Consider the following 19835-nt stretch of genomic DNA (forward strand, 5'->3'; position numbering starts at 1 on the left):
ATTGTAAATATCTTTGCTGCACTGAGTGCTGTCCTCGCTTGACCTCCCCATCTGCCACTGATACCCCCCAGCTCATTTTGTTAACAGCAAAGTGAGGTGTCCTTCAGCAATATGAGAAGCCTTTAAAATAGGTTATTTCAGCACCAGCGAGTTGAGACAGGAGAACCAAGACACCATTTCCAGAAGCGGAAAAGGAATGGAAAACAAAATCTTCACCTCTGATTAAACATCAGAATTTTGGTTTTACCTCATTTGAACAAAAAGATTTCATTTTTTTTCCTCCCAGCAATCCTTTCCAAGCACAGAGTAAGATTATTGAGTTTGAACTTCTCCCCAGTCAAAACAAACACAGGAAGTAAAAATATTAAACAGCTCTTCCAGCAGGATTCAAAGTATAAGCCTAAGTTTATGTGGAATTTATTACAGTAAAAAAACCACCTCAGATTTCAATACGTGATTGTGCACTAAGCTGAAAATCACTGAGCTTCAATATATGTGCTGAATATTTTGAGACATTAAACCAATCCCAATATGGCTTTTTAAGATTCATCTGCTGCTCTACAGTCTTGAAAACAAGGAGCCTAAAACCAGCAGACCCTGATTTACAAACTAAGTCCTGTGCAAGGACTAACTTGTGTTTATCCTCTGCTTCCAAATGTACCTCACAATCAGCTGAGCCAGTGGCAGTGGCCTGTACAGAAATGATGCCCAGGAGGTCTGAGCCTTGTAGGACACAGCTCACATTTTTAACACCCGAGCCAGGATGTGGTTTTATTTACCAGCAACCATTCTGCTCACTGAGGCTGTACCTGCAGTGCAGGGGGAGGCTTCACCTGGGCTCAAATTCTCCACGTGTTGCTTCCACTACAGCCAGCCCAGGGAACCTCTCCTACCTCACAAGCACCGGTTCAGCACCCACCCCTTCTGCCAGATCAGAGTGCTCGTGGCAAACCCTGGCAGTCAGCTGCACCCCTCGCTGCTTTACAGCTGATTTAGGATCTAGACAAAACCAACCCAAGCCCCCTCACTTCTCCCACGCCCCATTACAGCTCTTCCAGTGCCCCCCAGTGCGAGTTCCCCACCTGGCATCGAGGATGTTGCGCGTGAAGTAGCGAAGGTACTTGAAGATGGACATGGAATCCTGCAGCTTCAAGATCTCCTCCTCTTGGTATTTAAAAAGTGCCAGGGCAAATCGGAATATTACCTGGTAAAACACACAGTATTTGGGATCTGGAAGTACAGAAGGCACCAGCTTTCATTATCCTCTGGATAAACTCCAAGGAAAAGGGCTGCTCTCACAGAGGCTGCCTGTGAGCTCTCTAATCACACCTCCCTCTATCCCCCCCTTCCCTGGCCCAGCCCCCACTTCCAAAAGCTAAATTCTGCCTCCATCACCTCATCTTCCTCTTTCTAAGAGTAGCTCTCATCTCAGTACAATGACATGAAATGACTGACAGCTGCACAGGAATAAGCAGCACTGCCTGGACTTCTACTTTTCAAAGGGAAAAAAAAAAGGTGGTGGCAAAAGCAAAACACCTGCATTTAAAATTCTTCCATGTAACTCAACCCCTTAACTTGCAGAGCACAGGTAAAATGGGAAATGCTTTGACTGGTTATTTCTGCACATTTATTTCCTCCTTTGGTTTTTTTTTTTCCTCCCTACCAGTGATTTTAAGCAACAGGATTCTTGTGAAATCACTCAGTAACAGTAGAGTGTTTTTTCTCAGGTACCAACTGAGCAACCCCAGCTCACCTTTGGTCCCTCATACAGGAAGGAGTCCCAGATTTTGAAGAGGATGTCGCTGACCACGCTGTCCACGAACACCACCAGGAACCAGTTGAAGGTGATGAGGGTGTAATCCACTTTGTACTGCTCGAAGTGAGCGTGGAGCCGGGGGAGCTTCTCGCTCATCAGGTCCTTGAACACCCTCTGATCAACCTGAGCAGGTGACAAATGTTTAGGTTGTTATTGCTCCTCATTTTCCAACAATCATTCCAAGGCTGGAGCTCTGAGCAGGTCACTGAACAGTTATTTCAGTGCCAATCCTTGTCCAGACAAGGTCCCCTGGTGCCTGGACTCCACCCCTGTCAACTCCACACCCCCAAAAAAGCTTTAGTGTGGCTGCAGTTCCCAGGAGCACAGCACATACCTGGGATCCCAGCAGGGTCTTGGTGTAATAATCACGAGGCATGAAAACTTCCACTATCGTCACCAGACACCAGAAAGCATCCTCCTGCTCCAAGTACAGAAGTGCAATCGCTACCAACCTGAAAACAGGGTTAATATGGAAGAAAAAGGTTGTTACAGCATCACAAACTATATTAACAGCCATTACAATAAAGTAATTCATAAAAAAATTATTTAAAAAAAATTAAAGCAGAGATAAATGTATTGACAGGAGAGCACTAAACAGCAAAACTGTGACTGAGGTTTCAGATGGAACCTTCTCAGCCACACCAAGTGTTTTTATTTAGCTAAATAAGAAATCAGATAAAGGGAAGAGCTAAGTGATTTTCTAGAAGCCATTTTCCCAGGAACTAAGACAAAATAATGGGAAGCTTCCAAGTCCTAAATATAATCCTTGATGCCCAGACTTTTGTCTTTTCTTATTGAGGAGAAGAAAGAACAGATGGCTCTTGAATTACACACAAAGTTGTTTTAAGATCAGAAAAATCCTTTCTAGCACAATTGCTTTATCTCCCTTACCATAAACATAAATAACACCATCATCTTTTAAATAAAAATAAAAAGCCCTAAAGTATTTTAAAGGCTGACCTTGTTCTAAGAACTTCTTGCAGTGTTGGTGCTGCTGATTTTAGCTCTCAGAACACACAGTCTAGTTTAGAAAGGAGATATTGTTTATTCTGGGCAGGGTGTAAGGTGGAGGTTTCCCCAAACTATCCTGATGGAAGACATTCAGAGTGAAACGCTGAAATTTGTGGCCTTAACACTATAAAAAAAGGCTTTCAAGCATTTATTTCTGCTTGTTTTAAGAAAAAAAACAAACAACAAATTCTTGCACCCACGGGCAGCTCAATCCCCTACAACTGACACAGAGTGGATGTAAAACTACATCTGAGTGGCCCATTTCTTATGGGAGTTAATTCCACTTCCAGCTTTTTTGCCAAGTTGATTTTACAAAATTCACTATCCGGGTCAGCTGGGTTTTTGATTTGCTTTAAAAAATGTGCTAATTATTTGTTTATTAAAACACTGTCAATGACAAGCAGACAGCCCACAGGGCAAACCTCCATTTGAGATGTGAAAGGCTCATTATCCAAGCTCAGCAATCTCTCACCTGTTGAGCCCTTGGCAATACCCTATGTCAGGATTTCTCCAGGAAAACGCCAGCAGCACATTCCGCAGCTTCTGGATCCCTTCGGATGTCGGGGAGGAATAATGTTTGTTGTTGGGCAAAGTCCTCAAGAGATCCAACTCGATCTGTTTGGACGCGGGGTTTTGTTTCTCCAGAGCGTTTTGGAGCAAGGTTTGGAAGTAGCCAGGCACCGTGCTGTCCTTGAACTTCTTGACGTGCAGGTTGACGCACCACTTCCATATCTTGGAGCGGTGCTCGTGCGGGATTCCCGAGCGGATGAGGTTCTTCAGCTCCACGCAGCGCATCATCTCCCTGTTCATGGTGCTGGCAAGGTAGTTCTCCCACTTGACTCCAGCTGAGATCTCACGATTTTCACTGAGGGAAAGCGACCTCAGGTCCAAAGCTCGTGATTTCGCTACGAGTTTCTCCTCCTCATCGTCCTCCGGGACTGTCTGAAACCCATATATGTCATATTCACTGCAGGGGGAAAAAGGAGGGTTTACATCAGCCCTGAAACTCCCCAGGTCCCATCAAAGCCACTCTCTGTAGTTCTCCAGTTGTAACAATTATTACACATTTATCTGAAATATATCCTTTATTTAGCAGTTACTTCCACAATTCCATCTCCCAGAGACTCGGTGCCCATATTCCAGTATAATTACCACAGAAATTAAGCAATTTAAGAACAGAGTCAAGTTCAAACGAACCCAACTCTTCAGTAACTCACCTTCAGCAGCTCTGTGGCAACATTTGAGTCTAAACTTTTATATTGTAACTCAATAAACCCATAAATGTGTTGAGGGAACTTGCCAGTCTGACCATTCAGGAGGCTCTCTGGCAGTTCCACTCCCAACACCAGCGACTTTCACTGCTGGGATCGAAGCCCCTTCACTGACCAAGGCACACAGACATTTACTTTAACAGGACCAGTTACCTGACCAGGTGTGGTTTGAAAAAGGCCTGCTCTGGCTGTTCACTGGTTTCTGCCTTCAAGGCATCTTCCAGTAGCTGTGTGATGACCTCCCGAGCAGGACTCTGCTCCTCAGAGCACACGGGAGTTTTCATTTCTTGAAGCAAGATCAAGTATTTGCTTTCAATCTGGCAGAGTTTGGCTTCCAAGCTGGTGTACTGCAGAAAACAATGTGTTATATAAGTCTTCAGACACTTTACTTTGTGCTACACTTCTTTTAAAACCTGGTTCAGTGCTAATTCTATTGGTTTATGTTGCTCACAAACCTGTAAGTCAGGAACAGTCAGCCTGACTTTCCCATTTGTGTGGCACAAATGCAGCAAAGCAGAGCTGATGTTTTCCACCAGATGTACTTTTTTTTTGCACGTGGAAAACCTGAGCCAGCTTTAATTATCAGTACCCTGCACGAAATACAACTCAAGCATTTGGTGCTTTTCAAAGAACAGCTTCAGCCTGTGCGTGCTGGAACAAGAACCCCTCAAATGGCATTTTAAAGACACGAGTTAGGCAACAGCACGTAGGAGGTGTAAACACACAGCTCCACACCAAAAATACAGCATTTAAACCTGGCCCCTGTGTGCTTGGCTTCCAAAAAACCAGAGGCAAAGCCTCCCAAGCCATCACTGCAGGTGTGTGCATTGTCCCAGCCCCAGGCAATGGAAATATTCATTATTTACCTGCAATATCTCTACACTCATATTCATCCACGCTCCCAAAGTTACATCCACCATACCCACAGTCACCCTTCATGCTCAGGAGAGAGCTCTGCTCAAATCCCTGCACACCCTGTCATAAGTTCCAAAAATCATCCCAGCCTGAATTCTGAGGAAATGTTTTCAGAGAAATCCACACACCTGTGTTCCTAAGTCACAAGAAACTTGCACACCATTTTAAAGCAAATTACTTCTTTCCAGAATCCATTCAGGAAGATTGGTCTGTGAGGACCGAGTTAAGGGGGATTTTTAACTTGTTCCATTTCCTGGGTAGATTTACAGCTAAAATTTTGGAAACATCTGAGACCTTTCCAAAGTGAGAACGTGCTGTGTTAGTCTGACCTTTGCCTGCCATTCTCTCTCTCTCGCTTCTGCGTTTCTTCGTAGAGCAGAAAGTTCCAAAATCTCCTTATTTAAGAATTTATTCTGGGTCTTATAACCCTGAAGATTGTCCTGTTGATTAAAAAAATAATTTAAAAAAAAAAAAAAAAAGCAGCAAACTGGATTTTTAATACAAATATTTTACAAATGCCTGCCAGAGAAAGCACACCTTAGAACACAGAAACAGCAGCTATTAATAGCATTTACCAGCTTTAAAACTTACCAGGGTCTCAAAAAGGAAAGAAAATGATGAAAGTTTATGCATGTTTTAAATTACTTGTACTCCAAATTCCTTGGAATATTAATCAATTTGGAATATAACACTTATTTAAAGGCAAAAAAAGGCAGGTTTAGAGCAAAGTGGTAACTTCAGTAACTCCATGAAGAACCTGTGACACATTCACTGAGGTTAAAAAAAGGCATTAATAGGATCTGTAGGAGCATTAGTAAAACAGGTTCTTAAACTCCTTTGTGCCTCCTTTGCCATTCCACATGCTCTGTTGCCTCAGTTTTGCTACTGAAAATCCTTTAAAAAAGCAAACTTGGTTTGTTTTCCCCCAAGCTGATGTTTTCCTCTCTTGCACTCTCTTTTCCCTGCTCCTCTGATTGTTTCTCACGTCCCTGCTCCTCCCCAGCAGTGATGAATTCACTGGAGGTGCACAGAGCACCCAAAGGAGAGGAGTTCTGGCAGATTGTCACAGACACTCAAAGTGGGGGTGCCAAGCAGAGAAAGCCTCAGCTGAGGAGGGTCCTGGGGAGCTGCTGCAGTGACCTCAACCAGCCCAGCAGCCTGAAAATACTTTCACAGGGAGTACAGAGTCCCCTATGCAGTGAGACAGAGACATTGCTCTTACTTTCAGTCTGTCCAGCTCCTGTAGGTCCTTATTAGCACAGGTGGCCGTGGGAGAATTTACTGCTCCACTCGGAGAGGATGAACTGTCCTCACACTCACTGAGCTGCCGGGAGAGTTTCATGATCACCTCATCTTTAGCTTGAATAGTTTCCATCAACATACCCAGCTGCTCATTGAGCTCTCCGACTTTGCATTTCAGGTTCTTCACTTCCTGCTGGAGGCTGTCCTTTTCCAGATTTAACTTCTCCAGCTGATTGTTGAGACCCAAAATCTGGTCGTCTTTTTGGTGCAACAGCTCCAGTTTGTCTTTGGGAACCCCCTCGCAGAGGCGGCTGGCGAAGTATTTGTCGTACTGGGAGGAGCGGACTGTTTGCTGCAGGAGCCGGACGAGTTCCTGAGAATTAAAAACAAAAGACCATCAAGTTTTAAGTTTCTAAGTCTTATAAAGTTAACATCAAACAAAAGCAAGCTCTGGAATGGGTTTTTAATCCGAATCATCAGATTTTAAGAGACCTCAGCCTGGTGTTTCAAGGAAAAAGGGGAACACACGATATGATTTCCAGCAGATTAACACCTTACCGTGACTGACTCACCCAGAGGGTTTAAGTGTCTTTCACTGAGCTAAGAACCCTGCCTAGAAAGGCTCCAACAGGCCAAGGAAAAGGAGTGGGCAGCTGTGGCCCAGCAGTTACTCTGAAGCTGAAAAAAACCTCCCTTCAAGCAGCCCTGTTGTGGGGAGATGAACAGGAGAGGGCTTAAGCTCCAAAGGTTAACAGGTGAACATTATAGCATGGAAAAGGCAGAGTAACAGCTCTTCTCTCACACATACAGAGAAAATAAGAGCAGCAAACAATTCACGCTGCTTTGCCAAAAAGGAAGTCTTGGGAGGGCTGTTTAGAAAGTCTTGACACACAGGCAACTGCCCAAGACACCATTTTTCTTTGTCTTCTTATTAAAACAGCAGCAACTGTGAGCACACTGTGGCACTAAACCAGTGAGATTTCTCAAAAGCTGGCTCAGGAGCTCAAATGTACTCCTGGGAGAGACAACTCCTAAAATGACTATAACCATGGGGCTCACATTCCTTTTTGGATTCCCTTGGATCATCTCACACAACGGAAAACACAAATGGCACAAACAGCAGCTCCATAAAATTATTCTTCTAAAAATGAGTAGAAATTCTTGTAGATAAAGCAAGGTATTGAACAAACTGGAGTTGTGAGGCAATCATGAACACTGTGTGAGTGCAGTACTACATGCATGGTTTATACATGATTATGGTTAGGGCTATCCTTTACAAAACCACTCCTGATGATGCAGTCAGGACAGAGAGAAGTCAGGCCCATTCCCCAGCCTCTCTCTAGCACTGAGAGAATCAAAAAACAAACACAGAGAACCTGAAAGCATGAGTTTCTCGGGAATTATAAGTACTAAAGGAACAAGAAGCTGTGTCTATCTGCTGGGATTGTGGCAGACACCGAACAAACTTCAGAGAATAAGGAAGATACACAAACCAAGGTAATGAACACTGTGCAAATGAACGTTCTGTTCAGCCATCTCATCTTCAACAGATGTAAAAATGGTCCTTCTTGTCTCAAGCCTCTTTGTGCACCAAGGTTTGTTTAGCCCCATCACTTTCCACCAACCAGCTCAGTTCGATGGCCAGAGAGGTGAAACACACAATCAATCACCTGCCAGATCCATCCGCGCCGGGCACTTTGCCTGAAAGCCTCATTACCTTTTGGCTCAGAAGATCTTTCTTCAGCTTCTCCAGCTCTTCCTGCTGGCTTTGATACTTGAGCTGCAGCTCCGAGACCAGTTTGCTGCCGTTGCCAGAACCCCACTCCGTGGGGGAGGAGTCGCTGCCGGCGCGGCTCTTGCTCGACCCCATCACGTCCTTCAGCAAGGGGCGCCTCGCTTTGTGCGGGATGCGGCCCAAATCAAACGGAAAAGCTGAACTAGTCAGTCCTGCATGAAACAATTCCTTCTAGTTGGGTTCACTTGGTAAAAAAAGGCGTTTCAAAGCATTCAGATTTCCTTTAGAAAATACACTCATTAAAATCGGGCTCGGAGCAGCCCCTGAACCACCCAATACAATGGAGTTAGACAGGCCTCGTTTTCCGAGTCGCTTCCTTTGGTGGGAAAAGCAGAGAGCTCAAAGTCTCCTCCCCTCCCACACAAAAGACTTGGCTCGTGAATTGTAAAATTCCCTTCGTGTCTCACTTCCCAAGTGCTAATTTATTACACAAAATAAAAGGCACCCCTAACTATGGCAAAGTAAACTTGGCTTCAAGTAATTAACAGCTCCAAAGGGGTCAGAGCAAACCCATCCCTGGTATCACAGCCCACTGCTCCTGGAAGAGGCACTGGGAGAACAATTCACCTCCATTTACATCCCCACAGCAGTGCTCAGGGACACGGATGCTTTCTAACAGACCAAGTCACTTGGATTAGAGCTGAAGTGCTCTTAAGGAGCTGTAAAAACATCTGCACGAGGTTATAGCAGACTGGGCACATTTGAGACCCAGTTACAATTCACAGATGAGCTGTCACTACATGTGCATCCCCTACTTTTTCCCCCATTTCAGAAGCAAGACAATGTAACACCTACAACTTCTACAGAGTCTAAAGGCAATTCTGTTTCAGGGAGTGACACTCAACTGAGGAATTAAAGCCTCAGCATTCCCCTTCACCTCCTAACTCTGCAAGTCAAGAGACAGAACTAAAGCCAGTAACGTGCTCAGGAAACCACAACAGTGGATAACAAGGCTTTGTCCTTATTCTATTGCATTTGAATGGCAGAAGACTCCAAACACATCCTAAGGAATTAGTTTTGAAAAAACAATTTCCAGAGCTCTGGATGTGGTTTGTGACAAGAAGCTTCCACTATTTCCTAGAGACACACACAGCACGTTATACTAAAGGAGGCAAAAGCTCCCCTTCCTCCCTCCCAAATTCTACCTTTGCTTCCTTCTGCCAGGTGTTTCCTCTTTTCTTCCAGAGCCATGGAGTCCTCCAGGTCTTTGGGGGTTGGATCCAGCAGCTCCCACTCCTCGCTGGTGTAGAACACGCTCTTGCGGTTCTCGTTGTTTCCTTTCCTCAGGGAGGACATGGAATTTCTGGGGAAAAGGCAGCAGGAAAAGCTGACAAGGATTTCTGCATTTTGCATTCACTCTGTAAAGGGCTTTGCAAGGCAAGCACTGCCAGGTCAAACAGTGCAAAGGAAAAACAGGCTACAACACACCCCAAACAAACCAACACCGAATAAAAGCTCAAAGATAACAAAGCATATCCTACCAAACAGCACCTGCCATCAGCAGCTCTCAACAACAGAAGAACTGTTTTGTTTTATTGGGATATTAATTTCTAGGAGAACACTATGGTCTTTCACACCCCCCTCTGTTTTGGCAGTGGTGAAGTACAAAAAAATTAGGATTTACAAGCAGCATCTCTTTACTGATCAGTTATTTTAGCTTAGAATTTCAGGGGAACTGCCAGGCAGTGAAGTGAACAGCATGCATGTGTGTTAGAGTGCCACATCCTGGGTTAATGCACAACCTGGGATCACCCCAGAGACCTGCTGTGGCTGAATCACTGATGACAGACTCTGGGCAGCTTTCCTGTCCTAAGGTGGAACGTGGCCAATTATCTGCAAGAACATTTCGGAGGCACCCTCTGAATTCCAGCCAGATAATTCCATGGAAGAACAATCCATTTCCCAGCAGGATGAGCTGACCTTACCCAGCTTCCTCCACAACCCCCATGCCATCAGAAACATCACTCCTGTGTCCATGAGTGTTAGCACAGCTCAGTATTGTAAATTGTTCAACCAGACAAGCAGATTCCACACCAATCCACAGGAATCAGTTTAACCCCTCAGGTATAAAACTGGAAATGTATTTGGTATCTCAGCACTTTCTCTGCAGTCTGTGCAAGCCCACAAAGATGCTCTCACTCACTCAGCCACATTCTCTCTCCTTACTTTTCAAATCTCAAGCAGGAGGTAACCCACATTACACTTGCAAGATGATGTCATGATCAACTTCACAAGAGATTTAACACCTGATCAACATGAACTCCAAGCTGATCATTATGCAGTGCAAGGTTTTTACAATCTGATAAACCAAGAAATAAATATTTAAGTACAATTTAAAAACAACCCTAAAGGTTATTAATAAAGCCATTCCAGCAATCAATTTACAAACTTGGCAAAGACTGATTTATGCCCCACTTTCACTTCCTACCAGAAAGAATCACAGTTTCTGTCAGGGCAAGAAGCCTCAGTTTATTTTTCAGACCTTCCAGGGAAATTAAACAGATCCAATTGGGCAGTGATTGACACATTTCCCAGGGCACTCAAAATCAACAAGTGTCATCTGCCATCTCCCCACCACAAAGAACAAGAACTCAAGTGAATTCTGGAAAAGCTTCTTAAAAAAACTGCCTTTGAGCCCATGAAAAATCACAGCTGATGCTCTGCTTTGCAAAGCTTTTGCACAGGTTTGTTCAGGGCACTCATGGCTTTCTGTTAGATTAAAATGAGCTTAAAAGACCAGAGAGTTAAATTTGAAAACAATATTTCTTTTCCTAAGCACACTGCGACCAGTACAAACAGATAAGCTGCCCAAGAGTTGATCATGGGATCTAATGATTCACTATTTTTAAATGTCTGGGGGTTAAGTCATATTTTATGGTTATATACCTTGAGGTTACTGTAATTCAGGACGTTTCCAAGCCTACATTCTGCATAAATAAGAGATATAAGTAGCTGAGAGCAGGAAGATTAAAAAAACTCAGGCCTAAATGTCTGTATATGTCAAGTAGCACTTGAAAATATATTCTGAAAAGCAGAAAAGAGTGTTGCAACTTTAGTTACTGCAAATATACACACAGTTGAACTTCAAGACATAGTTTTAATTTTTTTTCCCCATAATTCCTTCCCCACAATGCTGCCTGGGATGCAAACACAGCTAGGACAGCAACAGCTGCTCTGTCAGACACACCCCAAATGTTCTCAGGAGGAAGGACAAGGCTTTAAAACATCTCTTGTCAATCAAGAAGTGACAAATGAGGCCTCACATGTCAATGTACAAGACTTAGGTACTTTCCCCACAGGAATTCTGTTCAGACTGGTTTGAGCACAAACCAAAGCTGTGCAGTAGGAAAGGCTGCACAATCACTGATTATTGATTGGGCATCACTCATTTCAGGAGAAACATGTAAAAATTATCATTACCTATGCAAAATCAATCAAAATTAGGATTATACTTGCCCTCCACTCATTCTAGAGCAGCTGAGGACAGCCTTTAAAAGGAAAATTCACTGGTCTCTAACCAAACCTAAGCTGAAACAAAAATAATCTCTCTCATGAAAACTGCTCCAGACTCAAGTCTCCAAACAAATTTACCTTCCTGGATCCAGGAGTTGAAGTGCTCCTGACCTGCTGGCTGCTGCCATTCAGCCTCCCAGAGCTGCAGGGGCAGATTTTCTCCCATAGAATCACAGATTCTTACACAGAGTCACAGGATATTCTGAGCTGGGAGAGAACCACGTGGTCACTCCTGAGACCTGCAAGGACTTCGTGCCACGAGGATCAGAGCTACACAGAGTGAGTCCAACTCCTGATTGCTGTGCTCCAGGTTCTGCTGGGCCACTTTCACCAGCATTTCCCTCACCCCACAGCTCCATCACTGCCTTTCTGCTCACAAACACGGACACACCAACCAGCTCACCCTGGCACTGCCCTCCCAGCTGGGCTTTCCCAAGGCAGGGCATCTGCAACTCAGAGAAAGTCACCCCCAAAAAACCCCCACCAACACACCAAAAATCAAGAAAAAAATTTTAAAAGTCAAAAAACTCCTTGTTTCAAGTATACAGGAATTGGCCAGACAGAAATTGTTCCGTGTACTTTTCCTTCTGTTGTGATCAAGTTTATGTTCTACCAGAGCAACCACACAATATTATCAGTTAGAACATGACATGTAGTAACAGGATTGACATATTTCTCAATCCAGCCATAAGCCATCTTTTCTAAACTTCAATTACAGTCTACACAGTAGAGAAAAAAAAAAAAAAACAGGGAGAAAGAGCCAAGAAAAAGAGCCAAAACCAACACCAGAAAGAGCCAAAAAAAGAGCCAAAACCAACACCAGAAAAGGAGCCAGAAAAAGAGCCAAAACCAACACCACTTTGTAACCTCTCAGATCTCTGTGCTAAACGAGAAAGCTTTAAAAGGCATCTGTTTGACTCAGCCCTGCTGCTGAAAATGAGCAACATCTTCCAGCTCAGGAGGGATGTGGTCTAATTAAGCAGAGCCACAGCTCTGCTCTGTGAGCTGCTCTGCCCCAGCACCCGAACAGCCCTCGAGTGCAAGTGGAAAATGTGTGTGGGAAAAGCAAAAGGTAAATTCATTTAGAAAGAAACCGTAAGAGGAGAGCTGAAAGGCAGCAGAACTGCTTCCCTCAAAGCAGTTATTACTGCAGAGTTCTCTCATTGTGAGGGAGGGATTTGATGTTGCTCACAAAGGGTCTGCCACAGGAATTCAAACTGCATCGACTCCAAATCTGTGCCACGTGCTTTCATTTATTTGAAGAAGCAGATGAAGAGTAAGGATTTATACTGCTTTGATTTGGATCCTAAAAACCAGCTGCTATGCACTGAACACTACAGTGCTGCAACAAGCAGCTCCAGGGAAAAGCAGCTGAGGATACAACTCCCAGCTCCCTGCTTGGGTTCAGAGGGCAGAGCCATCCCTAGAAGTGCTTTCCAAGAGTCCACTCTCCCTTTCAGGACTCAGTGATGCCACACAACGATGTTCTCACTCACACCCTTCAAACAGTAAGTAAAATAAAAGTTTACTTGAAGAGATACCCCTGTACTGATCCACCCCAGCACTCCCCATCCTTCTAAGCAGCTCCACCCACCACACACCCCCACCTGTCAGCAGGGAACAGTCTGAGCCAGCAACCACCCATCCATCTCCTGGTAACTCCTTCTCCCACCTTCCCAACTTACTTGAGTTCAGTGCTCCATTGTTTGAGGGAGAAATTGATGGCACTGGCTTGGCCTGGTGCGGGCTGGGAAGCTGCCTGTTCCCCCACCAGGTCTGTGGGAGAGGTCTCCACAGCTAGAATATTCCTAGCTCTCTCTGCTGAAGCATTTTGACTCAGGATACTCAAATCTGTATTAAAACAAAGAAAAAGAAAAATAGGCAAACCCTTCAATAAGTAAAAGAACAGTGGTAAATCATACACTGCTAAGCCTGCTAGCAAGGGAGGTCAGGTTTTATTTTAAATTGCAACAAAACTTAATAAAACATTCTGTTCAAATGAACCTTAAAAATAGCCAACTGTTTTCCTCAGTGAGCTCTCCCCACAGCCACACACTCTGGATAACAGGAATTGTGTGATGCTCAGGAAGCATTATTTCAGTGATTTACCATCTCAACCAGTCAATATTGATTCATCCAGCTTAAGCAGCTACAAAAGCCATAAAAATTAAAGGTGATTCATTCCATTAACCTGCAAAAGCCCCTTGTAAAACAAGCTCAGGCTTAGCTCTGGTAAGTCTGGAACAGTGCCACAAGAACACTGACATCTTTCAGGGTGTGCTTCACCCTACAAGTGACCCTGCTGCCAGTCAAGGAGCTTTGTGGCCTCGAGCCAGCTCTGAGCCACTCTGGGCATTCCCAGAGCGCTGGCACAGGCACTGCAGACACAGCCAGCACCTCCTGCATCAGCGAGCATTTACCAGCCCTGGTTAAGCTGCTGCAGCTCCTCCTCAGCTGCTCACACTGCCCCAGCTCACACAGCTCCCAAGGGCTCCCTGGGAGCCACAGCTGTGGAATTCCAGAGGATCCAGGCTGGGTCTCCAACACACCACACTGTCAAACATGCAGAGCCTCAAAGATTCCATCAGCCTGGATAACCTGCCACCTCCCTCCAGCAGGCAGAGGGAGTGAAAAATTGGGAATGTGGACTATCCTGTGAAAAGCAGCACCATTACAGAGAAGCACACAGTGGTTTGTGGCCTTACACAAACCCTCTGAACAGCAACTTCAACAACTCAAACATGATTTTCAGATTCTCCTCGATATCAGTCACAAAGTACAGAAGGATTAAGGATTTTCTGACAACACCCTCAGACTTGTTCAGCATTAGGAAGTAACACACTGGGAGGGGCTCTGATTTTAATAAAACCCTGGGAGATCCTGATGCCCTCTTTTATCACTGGGGAGCCTTTCAGCCCTTGCTCTGACCGTCACTTGGCACAAGCAGCGAGCCCATCTTGAAGCAAACTGTGCCCTCCAATTACTCAGAGGGTTCCTTTTATTTAGCCCTATCAAAGATCAGAAGCACAAAGCACATTCTGTGATAAAGAATACAAAGTATAAAAGATCACTGACACCACAAATCTCTCCAACCCCTGAAAAATGGTATATCTGCCACAAAAGTGTATCATGTGGTGTTTCAAACAGAAGTACAAGTCACACTGCCTTGATTTTTTGGGAACAGATGCTTCAGCCAAGCAGAGTTCCAAGTTCTTTGGGACTGTGGCTGCCTGAGCTGAGCACAGTTCAGCTAAGATAGGTTAGCTAAAACCAGCTTTTGGTCATATTCACTGTCTAATAAAGGGCAAAGACAACAGGTTTTAATGAAAACAAAACCAAAACTTAAAAAAAAAAAAAAAAAAGCCCACCCAAGCCAACCAAAAAACCAAAACAAAACAAAAACCCAACCAAAAACCAAAAAGCAACCCAAACACCATCCCAAAAGGCAACAAACACAAAACCCCTCAAACCACAAGCAAAGCACTAAACACAGAGACCAAAACTCCTGGATACCCAAAGCCAGGCTGGAATGCTGACATTCTACCTGTATGATTTACCAAAGCTGCCAAACGCCTTTCAGCATGGCCCAGGTGCAGGAACTGCTCAAGAGCTGAGTTTCTAACACCTGCATTTCCCCTCACAGACCTGCCAGTGCTGGCTGAGCCTGAGGTCACTCTTTGTTTGGTCAGAGGGAGGGACTGCACAACTCATCCACCTGCTCGTCAACGCAATCAGCATGTGAAAAAAAAATATAATGATATCTTGTTCTTAAACTTATTTCAAAGCACAACAATCTTGGAGATGCGTGGCATTGCATTTTTTATTAATGCAAATTAAGAGCTGAGGAATAACAAAGCCAAGAACTGAAATTATAAAACCTATGTTAACATTCCATTAATTTCAAGAAAAAAATTAATAATCCCATATCCTATAAGGGAATAAATAATTTGATTTCCATGGCTGCAAGGCAGTTCCATGACAAATCCTGCAGTCTAATGAACTTTCCCATATCCCACTCTGAAAAATAATTTTCACTCCACTGAATGTTCTTAAGAACCCTTCAAGGCTGATCCACTAAGCAGCACCTTGGCTTTATGTCCCAGTCAGTCCAGTGTACCAACCTGGGAGGGGACAGGACAAGGAGAGGACAGAACAGAGGCAGTTCTGGTTTGGGACTGAAGACAGATCACCTTCCCTTCTAAAACATCAGTGAGAGCATCTGTACCCTGCAAAACAGCCCAATTTCTGTGCTCCAGTACAAAGCACAGCTCAGTCATCATTAGAGAATCCCCCAGTTCTACAGGAAACTTCTGGAGCACTTGATTTAAAAGAAGGAACAATCATCAATCACTTGGGCTATTTGCATTTCCCCTAGAAGGAATTCCCACTCAAACACTTGAGTTGATGATAAAGCCATCATTGTGATCTGCCCCAAAAAATGAGAGACTCAAGATGCAGTTCCAAATGACACAGAATGCAGTTTAACTGCAGGCTGTCCCTGAAAGGGTTGGGTCTATTTAGCCCCTGTACTTTATCTTGACATTCCTTGTACTGGATTTAAAACCAATAACAAATTAAAAACAAAATCAAAAAAAAAAAAATCACACAAAGAAGTTCAGCTTACTCATCCAGAAACTCCCCCAACAACTTAGAAGGAAGGAAAATACCAGATGAGTGACTGAGTTACTGGCTCTGCTGCCGAGCTGGAGGGAGGGAACAGCACCTGCACATGGTGCAGTGACAGCAGGTTCATTTCCCGCTGTACCCAAGCTCTCCCAAACACGAAGGAATGGATTTGTGGCCAAGTTACATATTCCAGTTGGTCTGATCCAAGAATCTGCTGCCAAGAGGGCAGGGCTGCTCCTCCTCTGCTCTGCCTGCCTGTGTTTTGCACTCTGCCTCGTCCCCTCCTTTCCATCAGCTCTGGCAGCCACCTGATTGCCCAGCAACCAAATGTGAAATGTGGTGATGAAATATGTCTGACCCAAGAGGGTTTTACTAATGCCTAACTTGGCACAGAACAGGATTTTACTTGGGCTTATTTATGGAGAAGAGAAACCAGCAAGCAAGACCTCAGAAATGAAACAATTCACAAGTGCCTGAGCAATGTGGTAAAAAATACAGAATAGCTTTTTATAACTGACACCGAAATTAAATTTTCCTTGCCTAAACAAACTACAGAGATTGAATTTCACTTGTGTAGTATCAGGACAAATTGTTTTCCAGTTTTAAAAGCCAAGACTTTTGTCCTAGTGTGACAGATCCACCACACCACACTTTCTAGAAAACAAAGTCTGGTCATTCAGAACCCAAAATATATTTGTTCTCATTAAAAACTGGAGTTCACATCTCAGGATATTTGCTATACTAAGATACTGCAACCACTCAAAGACAACTTGCCTAATCTAAGCTGTCCTTAATGAAACTCAGTCACAGGACATTCTTACTTCATTTCTTAAAATATTTTGGTCAGGAAATGCACAGATTTTGTAAGAGATACGAAATCCCATATAAAAAATTACATTTCTGCTAAATAATTATAGCATCACACACAAAGTTTATATAGAATTACTGGATAACAAGATGTGCATAAACCCTTGCAAGGCTGTTCCCAGCACAGCTGGGACTGGTGGACTGACGCTGAGGAGAGAAATCCTTGTGGGGTGAGTCCCGTTCCCAACGTACCGGGATTGTCTTTGGCCACGAGCCCTCTGGAGAAGTCGCTGGGCGTGGGGGAGGTCCTGCTGTCCCTCTTGGCAGCGTCCAGGTTGTTGCAGTACTCCCACCTCTTCTGCTGCAGCTCCTGCAGCCAGTAGGTCATGTCCTGACGAGTCGCAGCCTGAGCACACAGAGATGTGAACACACAGCACCGGTGAGATCACTGCGTGTTCCCTGCTGCACGAACACGGCAGTGCCAAGAGCAGTAGGGAAACCAACCCAGATAACGAGCAAGGGACCATCACTCAGGGTCAGCAGGATTTACAACAAATAACCACCAGTGTACCAGGGGCACCTCCCTGATTTTTATGTCGAATTCGTTTTCCATTAGAAGTTGTCCCGTGCATTCTTCTTCTCCAGTTCTACACTCAATCGTTAGGAAATGCAGCAGCATCTTCTGTTTACACACAAAGCATTGCTTGAACACATAACTACGATCTATATTAAGGAAAAAAGATCCCATCCACACTCAAGAAGATTCCTATTTCTTTTTAAACTGCTTTCTCACCAGCAGAAACCAACAAGCAAATAACACATTTCAATGCCTCCTACTTTAATTACTAAGTCTACATATTGTTATTTTGTGATGATCCCACCAGCCAACCAGCTCCTACAGAAAAATCACACTTCAAATAAAACCCTCGACATGAATGTTTAATCTACAAGCCCAAAGTGGTTAAAGTGAATAGGTAATAAGTGAGCAAGAATTCAGTCACACCTCTAAGTCTTTTCAATTCAAATACACAAACATCACCGTGAGACAAGTGATGGCAGCTGACACTGCAGGTTATTGTTATCCCAACACACATCCAGTCTGGGACAAGCACCTGACCCAGTGACACAGACTGCTCAGGAGCAAAAGGTTAACACTTGGGAGGTGACACACTCCTCCAAGTCCTTTGGCTTGGAAGAATAAATACAGTGCTTGTCTTTTAGCCAGCCTTGCTTCCACCTTCTCCCCAAGTTATTGTGGGCATTATCAGTGGAAAAAAAACCTCCTCACTTGGGCAAATGACTATTATCACACAGGGCATCTGTGAAGGCACAGCCCCAAAAGAACAAAAAGCCACGAACAACCCACATTTCCTTCCCAAAGAAATGCAGTGAATGGCACAGAACTGTCCTTGTTATCGATATGAGAACACTCCTGCTCTGCTCAAATTGAGGAGCCCTTTGCCATCATTTTTGGACCCTGACAATAGCTAATTAGAAGACAAAGCCCATCAGTTCTTGTTTGCTTTTTTTCCCACCTACAGGCTGCAGTCCTGCAAAGAGCAACTTAATGAGCCGTTCTCACCCCTTGCCCCCGTTATTTCTGCCCAGTCATCTTTAGAGAACCGGGAATTAATTTAAAGGGAGCTGCTCTCTGTTGTTTTTAAATTCCCAGTTGCTGCTGACCTGCCTGTTACCTCTCCTTCCTGCCTTCCCACACACAGCCTTCCTTCTCTTCCAAACTTTTCCACTCCCTTTGAACGGTGCTTGCTGAGTTTATGTAAGCAATTTAGTTAGTTACAGTTAAAACAGTATCCTGAAAATCCCTGTTTAAATGAGTTCTGTTCAAACAAAATTAATCTTCGAAGCCGTTGTTTGAAATGGAGTGTTTAAGAAAACCCAACACACATGGAATATTTTAGGTCTCCCTCTTCCCCCACTCCTAAACACAGACTTGCAAAGTTTATTTTTTTAAATTCACTTTACCTGTCCAAGGAAGGAAGAGTTCCATGCTTGCCTCATTTCTCATGATTTCTCTGAGTATTTGGCCACTGCCCCACCACCAGAGCCAGGACATTTCCCCAGGTGCAGCATCAATCAAACCTCACCAAAACATCCTTTTTGGGACTAAACTCTTGCTAAGGTGCTTTCCTACTGCAGAGCCACCCCAGCCACGTTTTAACAGAGGCACTTCTGGCAGAAGAAAAACCACCAGGAATGCCACCCAAAGTGGTGTGAAAAGAAGGAATTACCACTGCAAACGTACAGGTAACAGCAGCAAGAGGCACTGAAGTGACGAGACACACAGCTTTCAACTCCAATGATGGAATATCATTATCCTTTAATTCATTAAAACCATTCCCTATATTCCCCCACCGAGAATGATGCAAGAACTGCCTTCTCCTGATGCACACATGGCACGAACAGATGAATTATTTGGGGAAATCAACCACCCTCTGGCTTCCTCTCCCCAGACACGCTGGTGGAACACGTATGCCCACATCAAACACTTCGCGGGAGAGGGCAAAGAAATCCAACAAGACCTGATATTTTGAGGTATCTCATGAAAATTCTTGCCACGGTCCTTTTCTGAACACAGGCAAAGTCTCCCCTTGAGGTTTTTTTAATCACCAGAAAGTTTGCATTTCTTAAGATTTACGAGTCCTGCTCCACTCCAACAGCAAATCTGGAGCCAGGTGGCTTTGTCTGGAGGGCAGCCCAGCTCTTAATTAAAGCATTGCAACCACTAACCAGCAGAGTTGGAAGGGAAAAGCATCAGCTCAGGCAACAAATTCCCAGCTGAGCTGCCCTCTAACCTTGGTTCCCACAGCAATGCTGTCCA

At 44.3% G+C, this 19835-nt stretch overlaps 1 protein-coding gene across 3 annotated transcripts in view; it reads right to left on the bottom strand.

Moving 5' to 3' along the window:
• TBC1D2B (TBC1 domain family member 2B) overlaps positions 1–19835 on the bottom strand; it is a 28018-nt gene that overhangs the window by 4990 nt on the left and 3193 nt on the right. For 2 of the 3 annotated variants that reach the window (XR_007628132.1, XM_050309459.1), the window contains exons 2-12: positions 17249–17402; positions 13249–13414; positions 9196–9353; positions 7973–8202; positions 6236–6628; positions 5343–5453; positions 4252–4445; positions 3300–3794; positions 2151–2268; positions 1754–1939; positions 1083–1204 (exon numbers count right to left, since the gene is read on the bottom strand). Coding sequence is in view for 2 of the 3 variants with exons in the window: in XM_050309459.1 (XP_050165416.1) it covers positions 1083–1204; positions 1754–1939; positions 2151–2268; positions 3300–3794; positions 4252–4445; positions 5343–5453; positions 6236–6628; positions 7973–8202; positions 9196–9353; positions 13249–13414; positions 17249–17402 (2327 nt within the window). In the remaining variant the exon portion in view is untranslated. The remainder of the gene's footprint in view (positions 1–1082; positions 1205–1753; positions 1940–2150; positions 2269–3299; positions 3795–4251; positions 4446–5342; positions 5454–6235; positions 6629–7972; positions 8203–9195; positions 9354–13248; positions 13415–17248; positions 17403–19835) is intronic. The other variant, XM_050309460.1, reaches the window with a different exon arrangement.

This window comes from Myiozetetes cayanensis, unplaced genomic scaffold (assembly GCF_022539395.1).
Source record: "Myiozetetes cayanensis isolate MyiCay16 unplaced genomic scaffold, myiCay2020 scf14, whole genome shotgun sequence".
NCBI lineage: Eukaryota > Metazoa > Chordata > Aves > Passeriformes > Tyrannidae > Myiozetetes > Myiozetetes cayanensis.